The sequence below is a fragment of the Passer domesticus genome, chromosome 2 (assembly GCF_036417665.1).
Source record: "Passer domesticus isolate bPasDom1 chromosome 2, bPasDom1.hap1, whole genome shotgun sequence".
Classification (NCBI taxonomy): domain Eukaryota; kingdom Metazoa; phylum Chordata; class Aves; order Passeriformes; family Passeridae; genus Passer; species Passer domesticus.
Window position 1 is genome coordinate 5,105,033 of NC_087475.1, and position 19,411 is coordinate 5,124,443.

General features: G+C 43.4%; 2 protein-coding genes and 1 long non-coding RNA gene across 8 annotated transcripts in view; 2 read left to right on the forward strand and 1 right to left on the reverse strand.

The window, feature by feature from the left end:
* Nucleotides 1-5,451, forward strand: part of HLCS (holocarboxylase synthetase) — a 118,075-nt gene extending 112,624 nt beyond the window's left edge. For all 6 annotated transcript variants that reach the window (XM_064406565.1, XM_064406571.1, XM_064406587.1 and 3 more), the window contains 2 exons: nucleotides 519-732; nucleotides 1,683-5,451. In XM_064406565.1, the coding sequence (XP_064262635.1) occupies nucleotides 519-732; nucleotides 1,683-1,851 (383 nt within the window). In that variant the 3' untranslated portion in view covers nucleotides 1,852-5,451. The remainder of the gene's footprint in view (nucleotides 1-518; nucleotides 733-1,682) is intronic.
* Nucleotides 5,452-7,278: 1,827 nt separating this feature from the next.
* SIM2 (SIM bHLH transcription factor 2) overlaps nucleotides 7,279-19,411 on the reverse strand; it is a 59,069-nt gene continuing 46,936 nt past the window's right edge. Inside the window, exons 8-11 of the mRNA XM_064406605.1 lie at nucleotides 19,202-19,349; nucleotides 17,974-18,142; nucleotides 16,843-17,251; nucleotides 7,279-9,868 (exon numbers count right to left, since the gene is read on the reverse strand). Of these exons, the coding sequence (XP_064262675.1) occupies nucleotides 9,162-9,868; nucleotides 16,843-17,251; nucleotides 17,974-18,142; nucleotides 19,202-19,349 (1,433 nt within the window). The 3' untranslated portion in view covers nucleotides 7,279-9,161. The remainder of the gene's footprint in view (nucleotides 9,869-16,842; nucleotides 17,252-17,973; nucleotides 18,143-19,201; nucleotides 19,350-19,411) is intronic.
* Nucleotides 9,447-14,697, forward strand: LOC135292421 (uncharacterized). The gene is made up of 4 exons (XR_010354772.1): nucleotides 9,447-9,674; nucleotides 11,707-11,818; nucleotides 13,887-14,026; nucleotides 14,405-14,697. It is a non-coding gene; the product is annotated as an uncharacterized LOC135292421 (long non-coding RNA).

Sequence of the window (19,411 nt, forward strand, 5' to 3'; positions counted from 1 at the left end):
TCTTCTGGGCTTTCCTGAACAAGCCAAACGAGGCTTATCAGCTGAGTGAAAAGTCTGGGTTTTTGGAAAGGGCACTCAGCTCACTGCAGGAAACAGAAAGGTCTCTGAGCTGAGTTTTAGACTGGGAGATAAAACTCCATCTCAGGGCAGGATCAGTTGTTCTCTGAGTGGGCTGAGGACCTTCCAGGGAGTACAGGAATGTCTCACAGGGATGGTTTTGGAACCAAGGTGCAGTTTATCCTCTCCCAGCCCTCACTGGTGGGATGGGTGTGGTTGAAAGGCTCTGCTGGATTTGCCTCTCTAACTCTGAGGAGCCTTTTTGGGGGCAAGGAGCAAAATCTGAGCTGAGGGTTGTACTTACAGGAGAAAGAAGATTCAAAAGTGTAAGAGGCTGAATGAAGCCAGCTCTGGGAGCCATCCTGAGGGATAATTGTAGGAAGCAGAGGAATTAAGTGCTGGCTGTGGTGGTAACAAAGAGTTTGTCTCTTTGATTGTGTCCTTCTCTTTGTTTTCTGCAGGCTTTGGATTTAATGTGAATAACAGCAACCCCACCATCTGCATCAATGACCTCATTGCAAAGCTGAACAGGGAAGAGGGGACAGAGCTGAAGCCTCTGAGTGCAGATTGTCTCATTGCAAGGACTGTGACTGTGCTGGAGAGGCTCATTGAGGTTTTCCAGGAGAAGGGGCCCAATGGAGTTCTTCCCCAGTACTACAAGTACTGGGTACACAGGTAAGAATTCTCAAACTCTCTTTTAATAAAATTGGTGGAAGAACTCATGGGTATTTTGTCTTTTTCCACAAAATTCCCTTTAATATGAGTGAATAATTTAAAACACTTTATAAGGAGTTTAGAGTTTTGCACTAATGCAGTACAGGATTTGAAAAATAGAAAAGCTGAAATCTTGAGGCATCAGTTTTAATTGCTCAGTGTCCATGGGTTGCTGTCTTAGTTTGAAAAGCCAGGTGTCTGCTAAGGAAGGCAGGAGCCTCCCATGAAATGGAAAATGCAAATCTCCTCCCTCTGAATTACTGTAATTTTGAAATTAAGGGGCTCTTAGGCAAAGATGTGGGAATAGGAATAACAGTTCTTTATTATGGAAAAAATAAATGTAAAATTAAAATGCAGTAATACAAACCAGCACTGCCAGAGTCAGAGCATGCCCTGTCCCCTGTGGGTTAGGGTGGTGGCACAGTCCCATCCCATGGGGGCTCAGCCCTCCTGCAGTGCCAGCTGTGCTTCTGCTGGAGCAGGGATCCTGCACAAGGCTGCAGTTTTCCTCTGCAGCTCCAGGGCTGCTGGAGATGGGCCTGCTCTTCCTCTGGGAATGCAGGGCAGGAGAAAGCTGCTCCTCTGGGAATGCAGTGGGCAAAGGCTGCTGTGCTGTTCCAGGCTCAGATTGTATCCAGGTAGGAATGCTTGGCTCCTGCCCTGGGCGGAGCATCTCCCATGGGATGCTGGAATTGGATCAGCCCTGCAGGGACACTCAGTGGCCATGGACAGCAGAGATCTCCTGGAGGGAGGATTGGCTGTGGGAGAGAGAAAGAAAAAACTGCCCCATGAACAGCAGAGAACTGCCCCAGCTCTGACAGATGGAAATTGAACACACACCCCCAGGCACATCCTGCATTTCCAGCCCAGGGCAGTTCTGACAGAATTCTGTTTTCTGCCCCAACTCTCAGTGGGAAGCAGGTGCGGCTCCGCAGCGAGGACGGCCCGCTGGCCTGGATTGTTGGGGTTGATGACTGTGGATACCTCCAGGTGCACCAGGAGGGCAAGGGCGTGGAGTCTGTGCACCCTGATGGCAACTCCTTTGACATGCTGAGGAACCTCATCGTCCCCAAGCACTGACAGGAACTCTTTAGTGCTGGGCACTGTCACCTCACCCTGCCCAAGGTGGGAAGGGTACCTGAAAGTTTGATTTTCCTTCTGATTTTCTGCTTTGTGCTTGCTGTGGGTAACGTCAGCAGCTGAAAAGAGGTGGTGATCTCACAGCTGAAGGCCTTTATTCTTTTCATTAACTGTAAAACACACCTCTGTTGCCATTCTTTGTAAGGATCTCTTCTTTGAAAAGGGTATTTTTGCAAAGGAATATTTGTGGTGAACAGAATGTTCTCTTCATTTACACCCTGTACTGGAGAGACTGAAGTGGCTCAACATTTCCTTTTTTTGTTGTTTCTGTGTGATTTAGCACAGTGCAGGACAATATTTACTTTTTTACTTTGTTTTGGTTTTTTTTAACTAAATTCTGTTTTTCTGTGTTGTCTTCACTAAATCCAGCTGGAACATCACATATTCCTGAATTGCTGGGATCACCACTGTGCTTAATTCCAGGTCTGAGTGAAGCTCCTGATTTGGTTCTTCTCTGTGTAGACCTCTACAATAATTTACCAACCTGTGCTTTGATCTCAGGTCTGCAACTCTTAATGGCTGCCTTCAGTTTTTGGGAGAGTATTCCATCAGCACTTAGGAGCTGTGCTGGGTTATCCAAGTGATTTGCACTCTGCTCTCCTCAGTCAGTTGGATCTGAGTAAATCATCTCATCTGTCCTTTAAATCACGGTTTTCCAAGAGGTTTCAGGAGGACAAACCCACTGGAGCAGTGTCACACCCAGGTTATTGCAGAATGCCATCTCAGGGGATGAGACCTGCAATTAATTTAGAATTTAGTGGTAATTTTATCATTACCTCAATGAAGTTAAGTGAATAAATCAAATTCCCTGCTGCAAACAACTACTGCAGTGAGAAAGAGGAATCACACCATTCCCCTGTGTCCAAATTCTCTTCCATAGCCCTTTTGTCACCCCCTTTTCCAAGCCACTGTCTGGTTTTGCTGCTAAGCACTAGAATCAAGAGCTTTAACACCTGCTGACCTGAAAGCAGCTCATTTTTGGGGCTGCCTGCACATTTCCAGGTGGGAGGAGCAGCCTGGGAATTCTCCTGGAGCAGCCACGTGGGAGCTTGGTGGGGTTTTCTCCCAAGGAGGCTTGGCCACCACAGCTCCCCAAACAATTCTGTGCCAGCCAGGCTTGTCCCAGCTGGGATGTGGCCACCTTAATTTCTTTTTTGCATGGTGGATCAGCCAGATTGGTTTGCAGAAAGGAAACTACTGTCTTCTAGCCAGAAATGGGGTTTTTAGGTTAAAGTTCACCTCATAAACAATCCAAACATTTTAGATTGATTGAGCTCCAAAGCCGAGAAGTCTTAAAACAAGGAAACTTGTCTCTAATGGTAATTTTGACCAATCCTCACATATTAGGGTTTAGGTGGTTTGGCAGCAAGAGTAGAAATTAAATTGTCCCTGTTAAATTTAGGATTTTATGCTTCATCTCACAGAAGATTTGTCCTGATTGTCCAAACCCTGCTGGGTTTTTTTCCCCCCATGATCCAGATCACATGAGGCTGCACATCAGCATCTCCTAGAACTGCACACACACAGCTGTTAATTGCCATAATTAAAATGATGCACCAAGTTTAGCTTTTTCCCACCAGATGTTTTCAAAACTGCTTTGGGCTGAGAAGGTTTGGCGGCTGCCTTTGATATCAGAATTCAATATTAATGCATATTTTAATCAACTGAGACTCAAGTCTGGCTTAAAAAAGCTTCAATAAAAAGAAAAAAACATATATTTATATATAGATCTATCAAAAGTGGGTGTGCACATGCACACTCACATCTTCCTGCTGCATCCTTATTTATTTTCTGCCTTTTCCTTCATGAGCAAACTGCAGCAAAGCAGAGCTCTGGTGCTGCTTTTCCAACCACAGAGTTTTACAAAACTTCACCTTAAGCCAGAATTTGTAGCTAAAACTGTCTCAGCTTTAGGATTTGCCTGCAGGAAGCACCTTTTGGGTTTTGTTCATGTTCCACACAGACTGGGAAGTGCCTGGAGGGATTGAACAACCAGGTCGTGCCTCGGGCTGGGACTTGAGTGACTTCCTTAAAACTTCCTTCTCCCTTCACTGGGGACAAAAAAAAAGGGGGGGGAAAGGATAAAGCATGGGAATTTTGGAAGGGCAGAATGAGTTTGTAAAGCTTTAGTGGCTGAGCAGCAGCAGAAGGATTTTTCGGCATTTTTTAAATGCTGCAACATTTCCTGGTTGCTGTTGATCCTTTTGTAGCTGCCTTAGTGATGAGCTGATTCTGTTCTCGCTGGGAGTTGTCAGGTTGTTCCCAAAATTTCTGCACTGGGAAGAAACTTGGAGTGGAATTTCCTTGCCACAGGGGAGAGCTGCCCAGCCCTGGATGTGCCAGATCATGGGAGCCACTTTGCCTTTTCTGTGGCCTCTTCTGGTGTCTCCTGGATTTGGATGAAGGATTTCTTGCTTTCCCTTGGGAAGAACCAAAGACAAAAAGAATTCCCATGGGACAAGGAGCAGCTGGATGAAGGCCTTGGAGAAATCCCTGAGTCTCTGTCAGGTGGAGTCTGACTCTTCCTCTGCCCAACGTGGCCACGACATTTTTGCAGGATAATCCTTGTTTTTCTTGTTCTCCGTGTGTGACAGACAAATGTGGTGTGGGGTGTCCCTGGATGTGGGGCTGCAGAGATCCAGCCAGCTCCAGCCCCAGGAATAAAGCTCTGAAAATGTTTCATTTCGTTCAGCTGTCTGGATTAGTAAAACACCTCTTCCATTGTGAGGCTGAGCTCATATCTTAAACTATTTTCTTGATGAAGTGCTTTCAAAAAACCCATTTATTACCATGTCCCTATTACTGGGACTTCTTTTTTAATTTTTTTTTTTCCTGCTGGGCTCTGGTAGAACATTTCTCATGGTGGAAACATTTGTGGGGGTTGTTTATTGATAGGAAAACTTCTGGGTGTGTTGGCACGTGTGCGAGTCCAGGGTGGCTCGTGCCCAGTCAGCAACAAAGCTGCTTCCAAAGGTTTGAAAAAGTAATAATGTACTTCACATTTCGGAGCCCAGGCAGCACATCCTGCTTCTAGTAAAGCTTTTATAAGACTTCAGAGCTTCTTTTTTTATTTTTTTAATATATCCAACAAATCAAGGGCTATTACCTGGAAATAATATTAAAGCATTTAATTCTTTATGCTGCTGCTTCACTGTGCAAAAAATTCGTTTCTTTGCTTTCTCTGATTCAGCTGCATCAGCAGCCTGAAAAAAAAATTTACTTTTTGCAACTCTTTGGAGATCTCTACAATCAAAATATGTGTCATGGGAAAGATTTGTGCTGGTTCCTGGGGTCACTGGTTTGATAAAAACATTTGCATGGCTAAGTGGTGGTGGGGATGCACTGCCTTGATCAGACACCAAAGAAATTAAATCTGGGCCCAGCAAAGGGCAGAGGTCAAAAAATGATGGAGAAAAAAGAACTGCAGGGAAGAATTGTCATGTGTTGAGTATCTCAATAGTGATTCTGTGTTATTTGCATTTTCCAAGTGTCTTCATTTAAAATGCAACGTGGCAATAATATAATAAATTTTTAAAACTCTGTGTGTGTTTTATAGTACATTATTTGTCAATATAGAACATGTCACACATGAAATAAATTTTCAAATATGCACCATTTTCATTTGTGAAATACTTTGTTTTGTATGTTAAAAAAAAAAAAGATAAATTCAACTCAGTTTTCCTTTGGCTACAGGATTTTATTAACATTTTAACAGTTTTGTTTTACATAATAAATAAGCAAAAATGCTTTACATTTTTAGGGAATACATATATAATTCTGAGCTTGAATAGGTTGGTTGGGTTGCGTGCTTCACCTACACTTGCCAAATAGCTTTTATCTGCATCATATTAAAAAAAAAAAGCAAAATCTAACCTTCAGGAAAAAACTGGAATAACAATATTTCCTCTGTGGCATTTTTGAGGTGTGACTGAAACGCTGGGAAAAAAAAGAATTTATGTCCTGTCTTGAGATTTCTGGAGAAATTCTGGCAGATTTCCCATTCATTGGCACTTTCAGTGATGAATTCCCCAGTTTTGCACCTGTTGTGCTGAATTTCCTTAAATTACTTTTTTTCAAATCCCAGGGCACAGAGAGCTGGGGATTTATCTGTGCCTTTATCACCTTGTTTTATTTCCATTGCACTGCTTCCAAAACTTGGAGACCCCTCGCTATGGAATTCACTTTTCCAGCTTTACTTGGGTCTGCTGGAAGATTCCCTGACTGGCAGGAGGTTGGAATGAGATCTTAAAAGTCCCTCCCAACCTAAATTTTCAATGATTTTGGTAAAATATTCCCTCTTTCACTCTCTTTCACCCATTTTCTATTATTTTCTTGCCAGGTCTGAACTCCCCCAAGAGTTAAAATCTTGTGAAGTCTCACTACAAAGGTGTGGGTCAAATACTAAAGAGAAATGAGGTTATTTTTCATAATATATTTCAATTCACATTCCCCTTCAGTACCATTTTTTTTTTACATTATTAAAACCATTTTTCATTATTAAAACTGCCACTGTGATGGCAGTGCCCTGTTCTGCACTGTGATTTTGCTGAGAAGATCTGTAATTTAACTGACCAAAAAATCCAATTTTTCTCCCAATGTAATTTACCCCCAGATGGAAACATGGAATTGCTGTTTAAATCTTGGAGAGTGGCAGGAAAAAAAAAATCCTTCCCACATTTGCTTTTGCCATCTTTTCTGCACCTTCCCCTGCAGTATCAGCTGGGAGTTCTTAATTGGTTCATTATTGCCTCGCAGGGAAATTTCCTGTGCCTGGGCATCACCTCCCCTAAAACACCTGGGGGAGAGTGATGGAACACCTCCTCTGCTCAGGCTGCTGGAATAAAGCCTGGAAGTGGGAATAACAAGGTGGAAAAACATCGAGCTGAAAAATATCAATGGTGTTTTTCTCAAGCAAAGGCCAATTTTGGTGTTTTTATAGCAAGCAGGGCTTGCAGGAACACCCAAATGCAGCAGTGCCACTAATGAGGGAGAAAGTGCAGCAGGAGAGGGTGGGCATCAGGTTTCTTTTTAATGATGCCAACCATGCCAGTGGCTCCTTTGTGGGGCATGGGTTTAATTTAATTGAACAAAATGAACCCATAATTATCTTTTCAGGAGTTGGGGTCGTTTATGAGGAGCAGGGGCTGGGAGGGCTCTGAACCGACTGGGAAAGCAACTGGTGTCTCCTGCCTTTGATTTATGGGGTCGGCATGGTTATAATCCACATTTACAGCTTTTCTGGAGACTTGCCAGCTTCTCCAGCATTGAACAAGCTGAGGTTACAGGGAGTGACTGTGCTGGTTTGGTTCTGTTTTGGGGTTTTTTTTGTAATCACTGATTTGGCTTTTTTTGTTCTGTTTAGCACAAAATGTATTTTTCATGTAATTGAAAGCAACAACTGAGAGTGTTCAGTTCAAGTTCATTTTCAAGTGAATATTATTTTGATAATAATAATAATAAAGGCTTCTCTTTAACCTTTAACAGGAAGAACTGAAAAAAAATACTGAAAATTGTTTTCAAGCCTTTGCTTTCAAAGTATTTTTGTGTACTCATAGCAATAAATATTCATACACAGAAGGAAATAACCTTATTTCTGTATTCTAATGGAAAATTCCCTGCCCATTTCAGGGGCTTGGAACTGCTGGATGAGCTTTAAGGTCCCTCCCAACCCAGACCATTCTGAGATGAATTATTGCTGCATAGAAAAGTTGGAGAACGTGGAATTTTTAGGACTGAGTATTGCATTATGATTTTTCTGACAAGGTGCAATCCATGAGCAAGTGTTTTTTTCCATATTATACAAACCAGGTAAGAATTTTCTTCAAAGAATTATGGAATGGTTTGGGTTGGAAGGAACCTTAAAGCTCATCCAGGGAACCTTCCACCATCCCAGGGCACTCAAGGTTTTTCAGTGAAGTTTTCTTTAGAGTCTGATGAGAGAAAAGTTGAAAAATTCTGAATTAAGCTTGAATTGGGGTAAGGAATGGAGCTGAGTGAGATCTAGAGCCACATTTATTGTTTAGGGAGCCTTTTGTTGTTTTATCTACTCACAATGTTTGGGGAGATGGTTGAAAACCACCGTGGGCTGAGCGTTGTCAGTTAAACTCCCACAGATCCATCCTCTGCAAAGAATTAAAAATAAAGGGGTGAAAATCTGTTCCTGGCTGGCTGGGCCAAATGTGAGAGTTTCAAATGTGCTGTTTGGGATTTGTGGAGTGCTCCAACCAGGGAACTCCAGCCCTACCTTTGTGCTGACAACAGGATTTATGCTGGAGGAAGTTCAGCGTGTTAAGAGCTGGAATTTTCAAAGCTCACAATTCTGCTGGTAAGTTCAAAATAAGGCAGAAATGTTCATTATTCTCTTGACTATAAAGAAAACATTTCTGGTGCTGTTATTAAGATGTATTTGTGACTGGCTGGGTTGAAAATCTGCACAGGCTTCCCCCAGAATACCCAGGGAAACACAGGATTTAGGAGTTTCCTTTTCTTATTTGTGGGGAATTAGTTCCTGCTCCATAATTTGTCCCAATTTGCCATGACAAGACCTGTAACCCTGTAATACCTATCTTTGTACCTATTAATTTGTCATATTGTCCCTTGTCAAGATAAATGGCGGTGGCAACAATCTCAGAACACTGAAATCTGTGTTAAATAAATCAAATGTAGGGTTGATTTATTTAGTTTTAAAACTTTTTGGTAATTAATAAATAAGCTCTTTTCTGTTTGGGTAGGACAGCTGTGTTGTGGTTGCTCAAAATCACCACTCTCTCAACAAAGTCCATTTGTCAGGGGGTTGGGTGGAGAGTTGATGCGAGGTTTCACACAATTTGTCAAAAAAACCCTAAACTAGAATGCATATTTTATGATAATGATTAAAAAAAAAAAAATCTTGAGTTTATTTTAAGGAGGGGGTCAAGGAAAAAAAAAAGTTCTTCATATAAACCTCTGCATATAACAGCTCTCGTCTCCTTCTGCTGCACACTATAAAATAACAAAAATAAGATCTGGAACTTGGCTTCTCCCTGGCACCAGAGCTGTGTCTGGGACACCGAAGCACGGCAGGGGACGGAGGGGATTTTCCTGGCCACAGGGACTGGTGGAACTCACCAGTTTGTCCCTCACTGCCCTCCAGCTTTGCTCAGTAAATGTCACTGTGTTTCCTCATGCTTGTTTTTTTTTTTTGTTTTGTTTTTTAGCAAATCATTACAGTTTGGTTTCTTAATGAAACACAGAACCCTCCTGTGCTACCGTCACCTGCCGTTGGCAATGATGACAGAAGTCCCAATGTAATGGGGTAGTGCAGATTCCTTGTGGGTTTCTGGAGAAGAAGCCGAGGAGGGGCTTTGGTTTTTGTAAATAAACGCGTTGACTTCCTCAGAGTTGTAGGAATAATTTTCTCCCACGTGTCCCGTGGCCGTGCAGGGGGAAGTTTGGAAAGCTCCGTGCTTGGCCAGCACGTGGTGGTAATTGAGGAGCACGAAGGGGACTTGGCCCGAGGGCCTCACATCCATCAGCCGCTCGCCGTCGGCCTCGTGGTCGAGCTTCACGCCCATCCTCTCGTCCAGCTCCTCCAGGCTGCCTGGGTGGTGGCTGATGTGCCCAAATTTGGGGTCTTTGACACAAATCCTCCTGCTCTGCTCGTAGACCGAGGGCACGGGCAGCAGGTGGCTCAGCTGTCCCACGGCCTTGGCCTGGCAGCACTCGGATTTGGGCAGCAGGGGGTTGGAGAAAGAGCCCTCGTTGATGGCCATTTTTTCTGGCAGGTCTCTGGAAAAAGCCAGCTTGTTTTCCTCTTTGATGAGGTGGGCGGGGGGCTGGAGCCTGGGCTCTGTTTTGTTGTGTTTCATGATGGAAGGGTCGTAGAGCTCCTCTTTGTAGCGGCCTGGCACGGGCGCCGTGCAGCTCGGGAAGGCCTCGGGCAGAGCGTCCTGGTTGTACCTCCTGTTGGACAGTGGCACTGGCAGGGGAAGGAAAACGTGTTAATTACTGACAACGAGCCTTTGCAGTAATTATAACTCGCTGGCACGAGCTTATCTGAGCTTATCACAGCTCAGCCAGGGGAATTAAGCCAAAGAAATGTTAGGAACTACAATCTGAATCCAAAAACTTTTCCCTGAAGGAAGCTCTTCTCAGAGGTTTATCTAAAAGCTGGATAATGCTGGTACCTATCAATGATTCTGTGATTAAAATAGTGGGATTGTTTTAATCATGGAATAATAAGGAGAAATAAACTGAATTTATTCTTCCTGTCATTGTGGGAGTGCATTGGACACTTGTCCTTGCAAGGAGAACATCCAGCTCAGAGGTTGGACTCAATGATCTCAAAGGTCTTTTCATTCTGCAGAATTCTGTTGATTCTGGTTGTTCTGTTGGTTCTGGCTGATTCTGTAATTAATGGTATTTATTTTGGGTACCTTTAATATCTAGATAAGATATTAGAAGGTGACGTGTCATCTAATTAATGAAATCTCTTTGTGATACCCAGAGTGGGTCTTGCTAAAGGTTTTGCTTTTTCTCTTTGAAAAACTGACATCAGATATTAAAAACATCTCTGGAAATGAACACAAACACCTCTTCAGCAATGCTGAATCTCTGCTTTTAAGATATTTCCGTGTATTAAGGGTAGACAATGATAAAAATGCAGGTTACAACATTGAATAGGGGAGCAAAAATTGGGTATTTTTAGAGAATTAGAAGCCAGATGCTTAATTTTTCAACAGTGTGAGCCTAGGATGTCTGTTCAGGCTTTTCCTCTAAAATTTATTGGGCAGTCTTTTTTCTCCTCAGTTTCTGCATGGCAACTGAACTCTTGAAGCAATTTGAGTTATTTTTACCATTTTCTGCTTGCCTTATGAAGCTTTTCCTTTCTGTACACCCCTATCTACAAGCAGTGAGAGAAAAGGCCTCTGGTTTTCTCCGGTACCATATGAGTAATAATTTTTTTTTGCACTCTCCTATGAACAGTTTGTGAGTTAAACAGCTCCTCCAAGGCACATTTGAAAGTTTTATGTTAAAGGAAAAATGACACACTGAGCAAATTTCTCATGTTAGACCCAAACTCTTGTTTTGTGTGAGGTTCACTGGAAGCCCTGGACGCTTAAGTGCCTTTTTTGAAATGGGTTTTCTGTTTTTCTAACAATTTTATTCAACATCTTAAAACTTTTGGAGTTCCCCTCTATTGGTTGCTGATGTAACCATGCCCATTAATAAGTGAATATTCCCTGTGCTGTAATAGACTGGCAAAGCCTTCATGGATAACAGAGGAAGCAGAAATAGCTCAGTTGTAGCTTTTTTTTTTAATATGCAGAGCTCCATTAATTTCAGAGGGAGTTGCACTACGTAATTAACACCAGAATTTAAACAGAAATCTGGTTCCAATTTCTTCTTCACCCTCCTAGAAACAATAACCTTTCAAGTTATTCTTTCCCTTTTCTATGTATACATTTTGTCACAAGAAGGAGAAGCTGAAGGAAGCTGAGTTCTCACCAGCTGGTGAAAAATGGCCCTTTCAGATCACAAATCCAACCAGGATTCAGCCACGTGCTTGAGAATAGCTTGGGAATTTCACTGGTGTGGTTCAGTGCTCTGGTTTTAACTCCACATTTGGTGTTTTTATTGTGAAACAAATGTAGATGCTGAGAGCTACTGACATAAGTAATAAGGTTTCATGATCAGGTGTTCTGGGTTTAGGCTGTCCACAAGAGGGATGGATTTGTCCTACTACACTTTGGAATATTTTCACTTTATGGCTCTTCTTTAATCTCTCAACAAAATATTGTCCTTCTCCATTTCTAGAGCCCAAGAGAGCTTGGAAGAAGCTGAGGCATCACAGCCACCAGCTGGCCTCTGCCTGGACATCTTTAATTTTGTAATCTCCAGTCCTGCTGGGTTGAGGATGAACCATCAGGTTGTAAATCCCAGAATCCCAGAATGGTTTGGGTTGGGAAGGACCTCAAAGCCCATCCAGTGCCACCCCTGCCATGGCAGGGACACCTTCCCCTGTCCCAATGTCCAACCTGGCTTTGGGCACTGCCAGGGATCCAGGGGCAGCCACAGCTTCACCAGTGCCAGGGTCTCACCACCCTGAGCAAAACATTTCTTCCCAGTCTCTGATCTGACCCTGCCCTGTGGCAGCTCAAAACCATTTTCCCTTGTCCTGTCACTTTCCGCCCCTATAAAAAGTCCCTCTCCCTCCTTTTTATCAAACAAGGCAGAGATAGAACAGGTCTCAATACAACCTCTGCCCATGAAAAGATATTTTTTAGATTATCTCAGTCTGTGCTTGTCCTGGTCTGAACCCGAATTTCAAATCACCCAAGGCATGAGCTGATTGCTCTCCATTATTCTCTCTCCAAAAACAAAGGTGAGACAAAATGTCTCTTTGTCTCATGGGGAATTCCATTTGCAAAATGTCATTTCTTTCTTCCAGTAGGCACTGGCTAAACCTGGGGAGTTTTTTCCACAGATTTTCTCCATCTTTTTCCTCATTTCCTGAGTTTTGGCATGGCTGGTGGCACAGAGCTTCACACAGCTAGCTCAGAAGGCCCAACAGCACCACTGAGTGACCAGCAGGTCCTGTGGTACCCACAGCAGCAATTTCAAGGGTAAAAAGGAAACTTCTGACTAAAAACACAGTTGCCTTCACTGAAATTATTTTTTTTATGATGACTGGGCCAGCTGGGAAAAAGTGGAAGAAGCTTCAAAACCAGATCCCAGAAGCAGAAACATCTGATTTGCAGGCAGTCGTATCTGCTACGTGCTTCTTCAGAGCTTTGATGGCTTGGCACCATCATCCTCCAATCTCTGATCTCTCCAAAAGGAGCTATTTTCCATGGAGAAAAATGTCTTTGGCCCACGGAGCTCTTGGCAGATGCTGCCGTGGATGTGATGTGGAATGGCCCCGCATCCAAGCCGGCTGCCAGATGTCAGATTTGGCTTTGCCTTTGGATCGAAGATGATGATGCTAAGCAGATCCTCCCTGCTTTGAAGCTCCCTGGCTGTCAGTTCTCCAGTGAGCCACTGGAAAAAAGCAGCACTTGACAACCTAAGGGAGATCAGATGCAAAAAAAAAAAAAAAAAAAAAAAAAAAGTCGCTTCCAAAGGTTCAGAATTCAGGAAAAGTGCAACAGTGCTGAGTCTACTTGAGGAGGAAACAAGGCTGGAAAAATTGGGTGGAAATCCTGTTTATAGGGGGAGTTCTGTTTTCTTTTCCCCTTTTACCCAGGTCTGAGTTTGACCATATTTTTCTCCTCAACTCAAAGGAAATATGTATGAATTTCCTTTAAAAAAAAAAAAAAGTTTATTTTTTTATACGACTCAAAGTGCTTTTGCAGAGAATTAATTGTAGCGAGCCAACGTTTGTCAAATCCCCAATTAATATCCATAATAAATATCCATCAAAATGCATCAAAATGCCCAAAAAAGAACCCACATCTCCCAACTCCAGCAGCAAAACCTTCAGTGGAAGCAGAACCAGAAACAGGAACCTCTGGTGTTTCAGCTCCATTTTCCTCCTCGCGGGGAATTGTGATGTGGGATGAGATTGAAAAGTAGCAGCAGTTCCTTGCAGGATTTTATTGGGATTTGGGTTTTTTTACCCTGTTCCTGCAGTTTTACTGGGGATAGGCAGGATTTACTTAAGTCTTTATCCTTATAATAAAAATATGTAGTTTTTTGGGGACATTTTGTGGGCTTTTTGGGGGTTTTGGGGTCTTTTTGTTTGTTTGGGATTTTTTTGTTGTTTTTTGTTTTGTGGGTTTGTGGTTTTTTTGTTTGTTTGCTTTGGTTTGGTTTTGTGTGTTTTCTGGGGGGGGTGGTTTTTTGGGGGGGCTGGGGTTTTTGGTGGTGGTGGGGGTTTGTTTATTTTTGTTTGGTTTTTTTTTCTTTTTTTCTTTTTTTTTTTTCCCCACTGCATCTTCAGAAAGGACAAAACCATTTCCTATTTTTGGTCTAAAACTCCTCCTTTTCCCCCACAGGAGCAACCAAAGGAAACAGCAAATTAGAGCACCAACTAAGGAAAAGGATTTAACCTGCTCTAGGCTGTGAGAAGAGCTTCCCTCTTGCTCATTTTCAGCCTAACCACAGAAAAGTGAAATAAAATGCTGCTGGCAGTGAGGTGAGGTCCATCATGGGTGAGGTCAAACCATCCTGTGAAGGACAAAAACCCAGGCAGAAAATATTTGTTCCTCTGTGGGAAGCACATTTGATGTCTGATTCCATCTTCTGTCTGATGCAGCAAGCTCAGCTTTGAAAATATTTATATTTTAATATCTTTATATTTTAATATTCCCTTTGGATGTTGGATATCTACACCCATAAGGGAATAAATACTTGATTCTGATACCCAAGAACCTACCTAAAATGGCACCCTGGAGACTACCTAATTTTTTTTATTTTACATTTATTTTAATTTTTAATATAATTGATTTAAAATAATTTCTTTCTAATTTATTTTTTTATTTTAAATTTCCACTACTGATTCCTCCATTCCAAGAAATGAGGGTTTCCATCTGACTGCACAGCAGTACCTCAGTCCTCATCAGTGATTTTTAATTAATGCAAATTATGAATGCAGAGAGATGTGAATAGAATCCAAGGATTGGCTCTGGATTGGAAAGTGATAAACTGAAATTCTGCTTAAAGGAATTTAATGAAGGATTTGCTGGGAGTTCTGCAGCAGCTGATCTGAATTCTGCACTTGATGTTCTCTGACACTTTCAGATGCATCTTTAATCACAAAAGAACTCCTGTGTTTGCTAAGTCTGAATAAACTCAGATGTGGTGGGAGTTTTGGGTTGTTTTGTTGGGTTTTGGTTTTTTGGGTTTTTTTTGGTTTTTGGGCTTTTTTTTCATATTTTTGTGACAGGTTTTTGTATAATTCTCACAGTTACTGAAAGCAAAGCAGGGAACAGGGGGGAAATCCAGCCCAACCAAGGCTGCTCTTGCTAAAGTCAGCAGCAACCTGAAATCTCAGCAGAACTTCAAGACTCATTCATAAAAACAGTTAAATTCAGTTGTGTTTGACTTGAAAGGGAAGCTGGGTCAGGGGAGTAATTAATGCTATTAATTGAGTTAAAGATACTTGACACTATCCCAAAATAGCCTGAATTGCCAGAATCTGTTTTGTCCAAATATTTTTGTTGCTGTAGCTGATTCACATTGTTCCTTGCCCCCCACAACTTGATTCAGTTTCATTTTGGAGTTGGGGCAGCTGTGAGATCAGGAGTGTTTAAAATGAGAGATAAATCTCTGCCAAAACCACTGCAAGAAACCCTGTTCTGGTTGAACACAGTGGAAATAAACAAGTTGAACAAGATGGTCCCCAGAATTCCCTTCCAACCCTAATTATTCCCTGATTCTGTGATTAGAGGGTATTTTGAGCATCTTTACATTTGGTTGTGTTATAGTTTTTCAAGGTTATTTCTTGTAGGTTTCCACCTCAGAAAAGTCAATGCCTTTCCTCAAAGAATTTCTATCCCTGACTATCTGCACAGTGAAATAATGCAGATTATAGGAGACAATTTTAAATTCAGAATTATTATCAAGTAAAGCAGAATTATCACTCTGTAAGGTAAAGACATTCAGAGTGGCTTTGGGCTATCAAAGGACAAGCTTCAATTTTTATGGGAATAGATGATGTTTATTTTAATTTCTGTTTTCAAATTATCAAAAATTACTGTGGAGGTCAAGTTTCAATCTGACTTCAGCCGTGACTTACCTGAGAAATTCCACTTAAATAACTCTGAGAGTGCAAAACATGAGGGTAAACTGTGCCAGTACTGAAGGAGGAGGTATCACTGTGATTTTGGTGGGTGCATTTTGTCAGCTGAAGCTTTGATAATATTCCCAGTCCAGTGCTGATGGAAATGGGAAGAAGGAACATGGGAATACCATAAATAGAATGATTGTTACACTTCACTGCCTCTGATTTTCTGGGCTTCCTAAACTGATGCCTTAGGATTTCAGCTTTTCTATTTTTCCAGTCCTATACTGCATAACTCTAAACTCCTGATAAAGTGTTAGTTACTGTCTTCACATTTTGCTGAGACAAAACAATCCCTCTAGGCCTGAGATCCAAGGACACCCTACAGCCTCAGGCCCTGAAAAGTAGAAACAAAAATTAATTGGGAGGAAGTAAACTGGGGGTTAATGACTTCATTACCTGAAGCTGTGATTGGAGAATAAACCCCTGATGTGTAAATGGACCAAAGTGATAATTGTGTGAAACACTGGTGACCATTGTCCAGGTTGGGTGAGGCCTCTGGGAGTGCCCAAGGTGTATCTGTGGAGGCCTTTAATAAATACCTGCTCTTATTCTCTTAATCTTGTCTAGCCTCTGCTCTAGGGAGCCACTCACAGAATTCACAGAATCCCAGAATCCCTGGGTTGGAAGAGACCTTCAAGACCATCGAGTCCAAGCCAGCCCCAACAGCTCAACTAAACCCTGGCCCCCAGTGCCACATCCAGGCTTTGTTAAACACCCCCAGGGATGGGGACTGCACCACCTCCCCGGGCAGCCATTCCAGAACTTTATCTCCCTTTCTGGATAAAATTTTTTCCTGATATCCAGCCTGTATTTCCCTTGAGGCTATGTGCTCTGGCTGTGTCAGTGCTGCTGCAGACAGAGCCCAGCCCCAGCTGAGCACAGGCACCTTCCAGGAGCTGGGCAGGGTGAGGAGGGCACCCCTGAGTCTCCTTTTCTCCAGGGGAGCACCCCCAGCTCCTTCAGTGGTTCCTCACAGGGTTTGTGTTCCCAGCCCCTCTCCAGCCTCACTGTCCCCTCTGGATTTGTTCAAACATCTCAATCTCCTTCCCAAACTGAGGGCCCAGAAGGCATCCAAGGCATCAAAACCAGTTTTCAAACCGTGAACACAAATCCTCCCCATCCACCGCGCGGCCGAGCTTTTTCCCCTGGCTCAGAGCGACACCCACCTTCATAACTCTGTGCAAGGTTGTGCCTGATGATGTTCACTGGCTGCTCAGGAAGGCTTTTGGAGGGTGACTGGCTGCTGGGAACCAGGGAGTTGGCGTAGTGCCACTGGCACTCGCCGTTGGTCTGCAGCGCGCCCAGGAAGAACCGTGCCACCTCGCAGGGCGCCCCTTGGGCCTGCCCGAATTTTGCAGGCAGCATTTGCTTCTTGCCACTGAAGACGTGGGAATCCACAGGGAAGTGTCCATAGTGGTAGGAGAAGGGCAGGCTGTAGGGAGGGGCGTACAGGAGTTCGCTGCTCTCTGAATGGAAGTTCTGTTCCTGAAGGGCGGCGGCGCTGGCAGCGGGGCTGGAGCGCCAGCTCCCCACCTGGCTGCATTCCAGTTTGTCTGCTTGGAACGAGCTGTATTGCTGGGGGAAAGCGGGGGAAAAGAGCAGGGGAAGAGAGTTAAAGGAGGAACTTCTGTAGGAAAGTACAGGACACGTCACACAGGCACCCAGAGCTGGGACTCGCTGGCTCAAGACTGAGCAGCACGTTTGAAGTTCCTCTCTTTGCGACTTTGCCTTCACATGGGAACAAAAAACCTGCTTTGAGTTGATAATTTTGGCAGTTCAGTTTTCCAGAATCACAGAACCAAGGTTGGAAAAGCCCTCCCAGTCCACTCAGTCCAAGCTGTGCTCAGTGACCACCTTGTCCCCAGCCCAGAGCACTGTGTGCCACCTCCAGGTGACACCTCCCAGGATGGGGACTCCAAACCTCTCTGGGCAGCCTTTCCATGGGGAAACTCCTCCTGACATGAAAATGACACACATTCTACACCAGCACAGATTTTTCACAGCACAATTCCAAGTCCAGGATTTTCTTCTTTTTGCCAAGAAAAGATGTCGTGTTTGAAGTGCTTCACACACTCCATATCCCAAAGAATTTACATCACTTGCCAGAGCTGGTTTGTGCTACCTGTACTTTCCACCCTAAGGAAAAAGGAGCTTATTTTACCCTGCTTTATGAGGGATTTCTTGGGGTGGACAATCCTATAGTCTCTTTTATAGTAAATTCAGTCCTGGATTATCTCTACACTGTCCCAAGCACTCAGTGAGAACAACTGGTCGTTAAATATTGCTGGAAAATTTACCTGTGGCGGGTAAGGTGTTGTTCTGAGTTTTGCCTTCATTTTATTACTTTTGGGTTTTACTATTTTCCTTGTTTCCTGCGAGGTAGGTACTGAGTTTCTGCATGAAAACTGTGACTTGGAAATGGTAACCTGGTCCAGTGACAACTGAAGTTCCTTGTACTCAATATCTCTGCAAAAGAACAGCCCAGAAAATTAAAACCATGGGAAAATCCAATCTAACTCCTGTAAAAATACATGTTAGCGTTCAGAATTTTCACTCTTCCGAGATTTTCACAGAGTTTGGGGATGTCAGGAGGCAGAGAATCTTATGGGGTGACCTCATTCCCATGGAAGTCTATAAAAAAACTCCACTGGGAATCACATAAACACCTTTGGATGAAGTGTCCCCTCTCTCTGAGACTGAGCTGTATCATCTTCCCTCAGCCATCCCTGGCTCTCCGTGGTTTGTAACCATGGAAAGACAGAGATCAATTAATCTGTCTCCTGCTCAGCCAGGAATTAGTCTCTGCCCTGAGGAAAGAAAAAGGAGCAATGTTCCTTCTCTGTCAGCAACATGTGCTTGTAACTAAATCACACAAGCTGCAAGGTTGGTTTTGATAAAAAAAATCACAGAATACTCAACTTTGGAAGAGATCTTCAAGCTCATCCAGTCCCACCATCACCCAGCAGCACCAGCGTCACCCCAAGGGCCCCATCCAGACTCTTCCTGAATAATTCCAGAGAGAGTGACGCCACCTCCTCCCCATGGCAGCTCATCCCAAGGCCTCATCACTCTTTCAAAGGAAAAAACCCTTCTGATCTCCAATCTGAACCTGTCCTGACAAAATTAAGGCCATTTCCTCTCCTTCTTTCCCTTGGGACACAGCAGCAGAGCCTGACCCCCCCTCACTGCCCCTCCTGTCAGGGAGTTGTGCAGAGCAATGAGGTCCCCCCTGAGCCTCCTTTTCTCCAGACCGAGCCCTCCCAGCTCCTTCATGAGATGCTTCCCAGCCCCTTCACCATCTCCATTGCCTTCCCTGGACAAGATGAAGATCTATATAATAATGATAATAATTAATACAACCATGTTTTCTCTCAACTAAAGAGATGAGATCGTACAAACAGAGAAAGCTGCAACACGCGAGCACAGAACGACACTGGAAGACACAAGCCAAGAAAACTTGGCAGATTTAATCCTCAATGACTCAATTAGTGATAACAGGTAATGGTACAAAGTATTTGGACTTACGTAAGGACATAATTGACACTCACTATGCAGTGAGGCCGTGACGAACGGCTGTTGTGCACGATGGTGGCGTAGCTCTGCACCCACACCCAGCCTCCCTGCTTGGACAGCAGCCGGTAGTACTTGGTGGTCACTTGGCCTTTCACCAGCACTGTGAACACAAGGAAAAGAAAATGTTTTAAAAATTCACACTTTTTGGACCCATGACCTCTT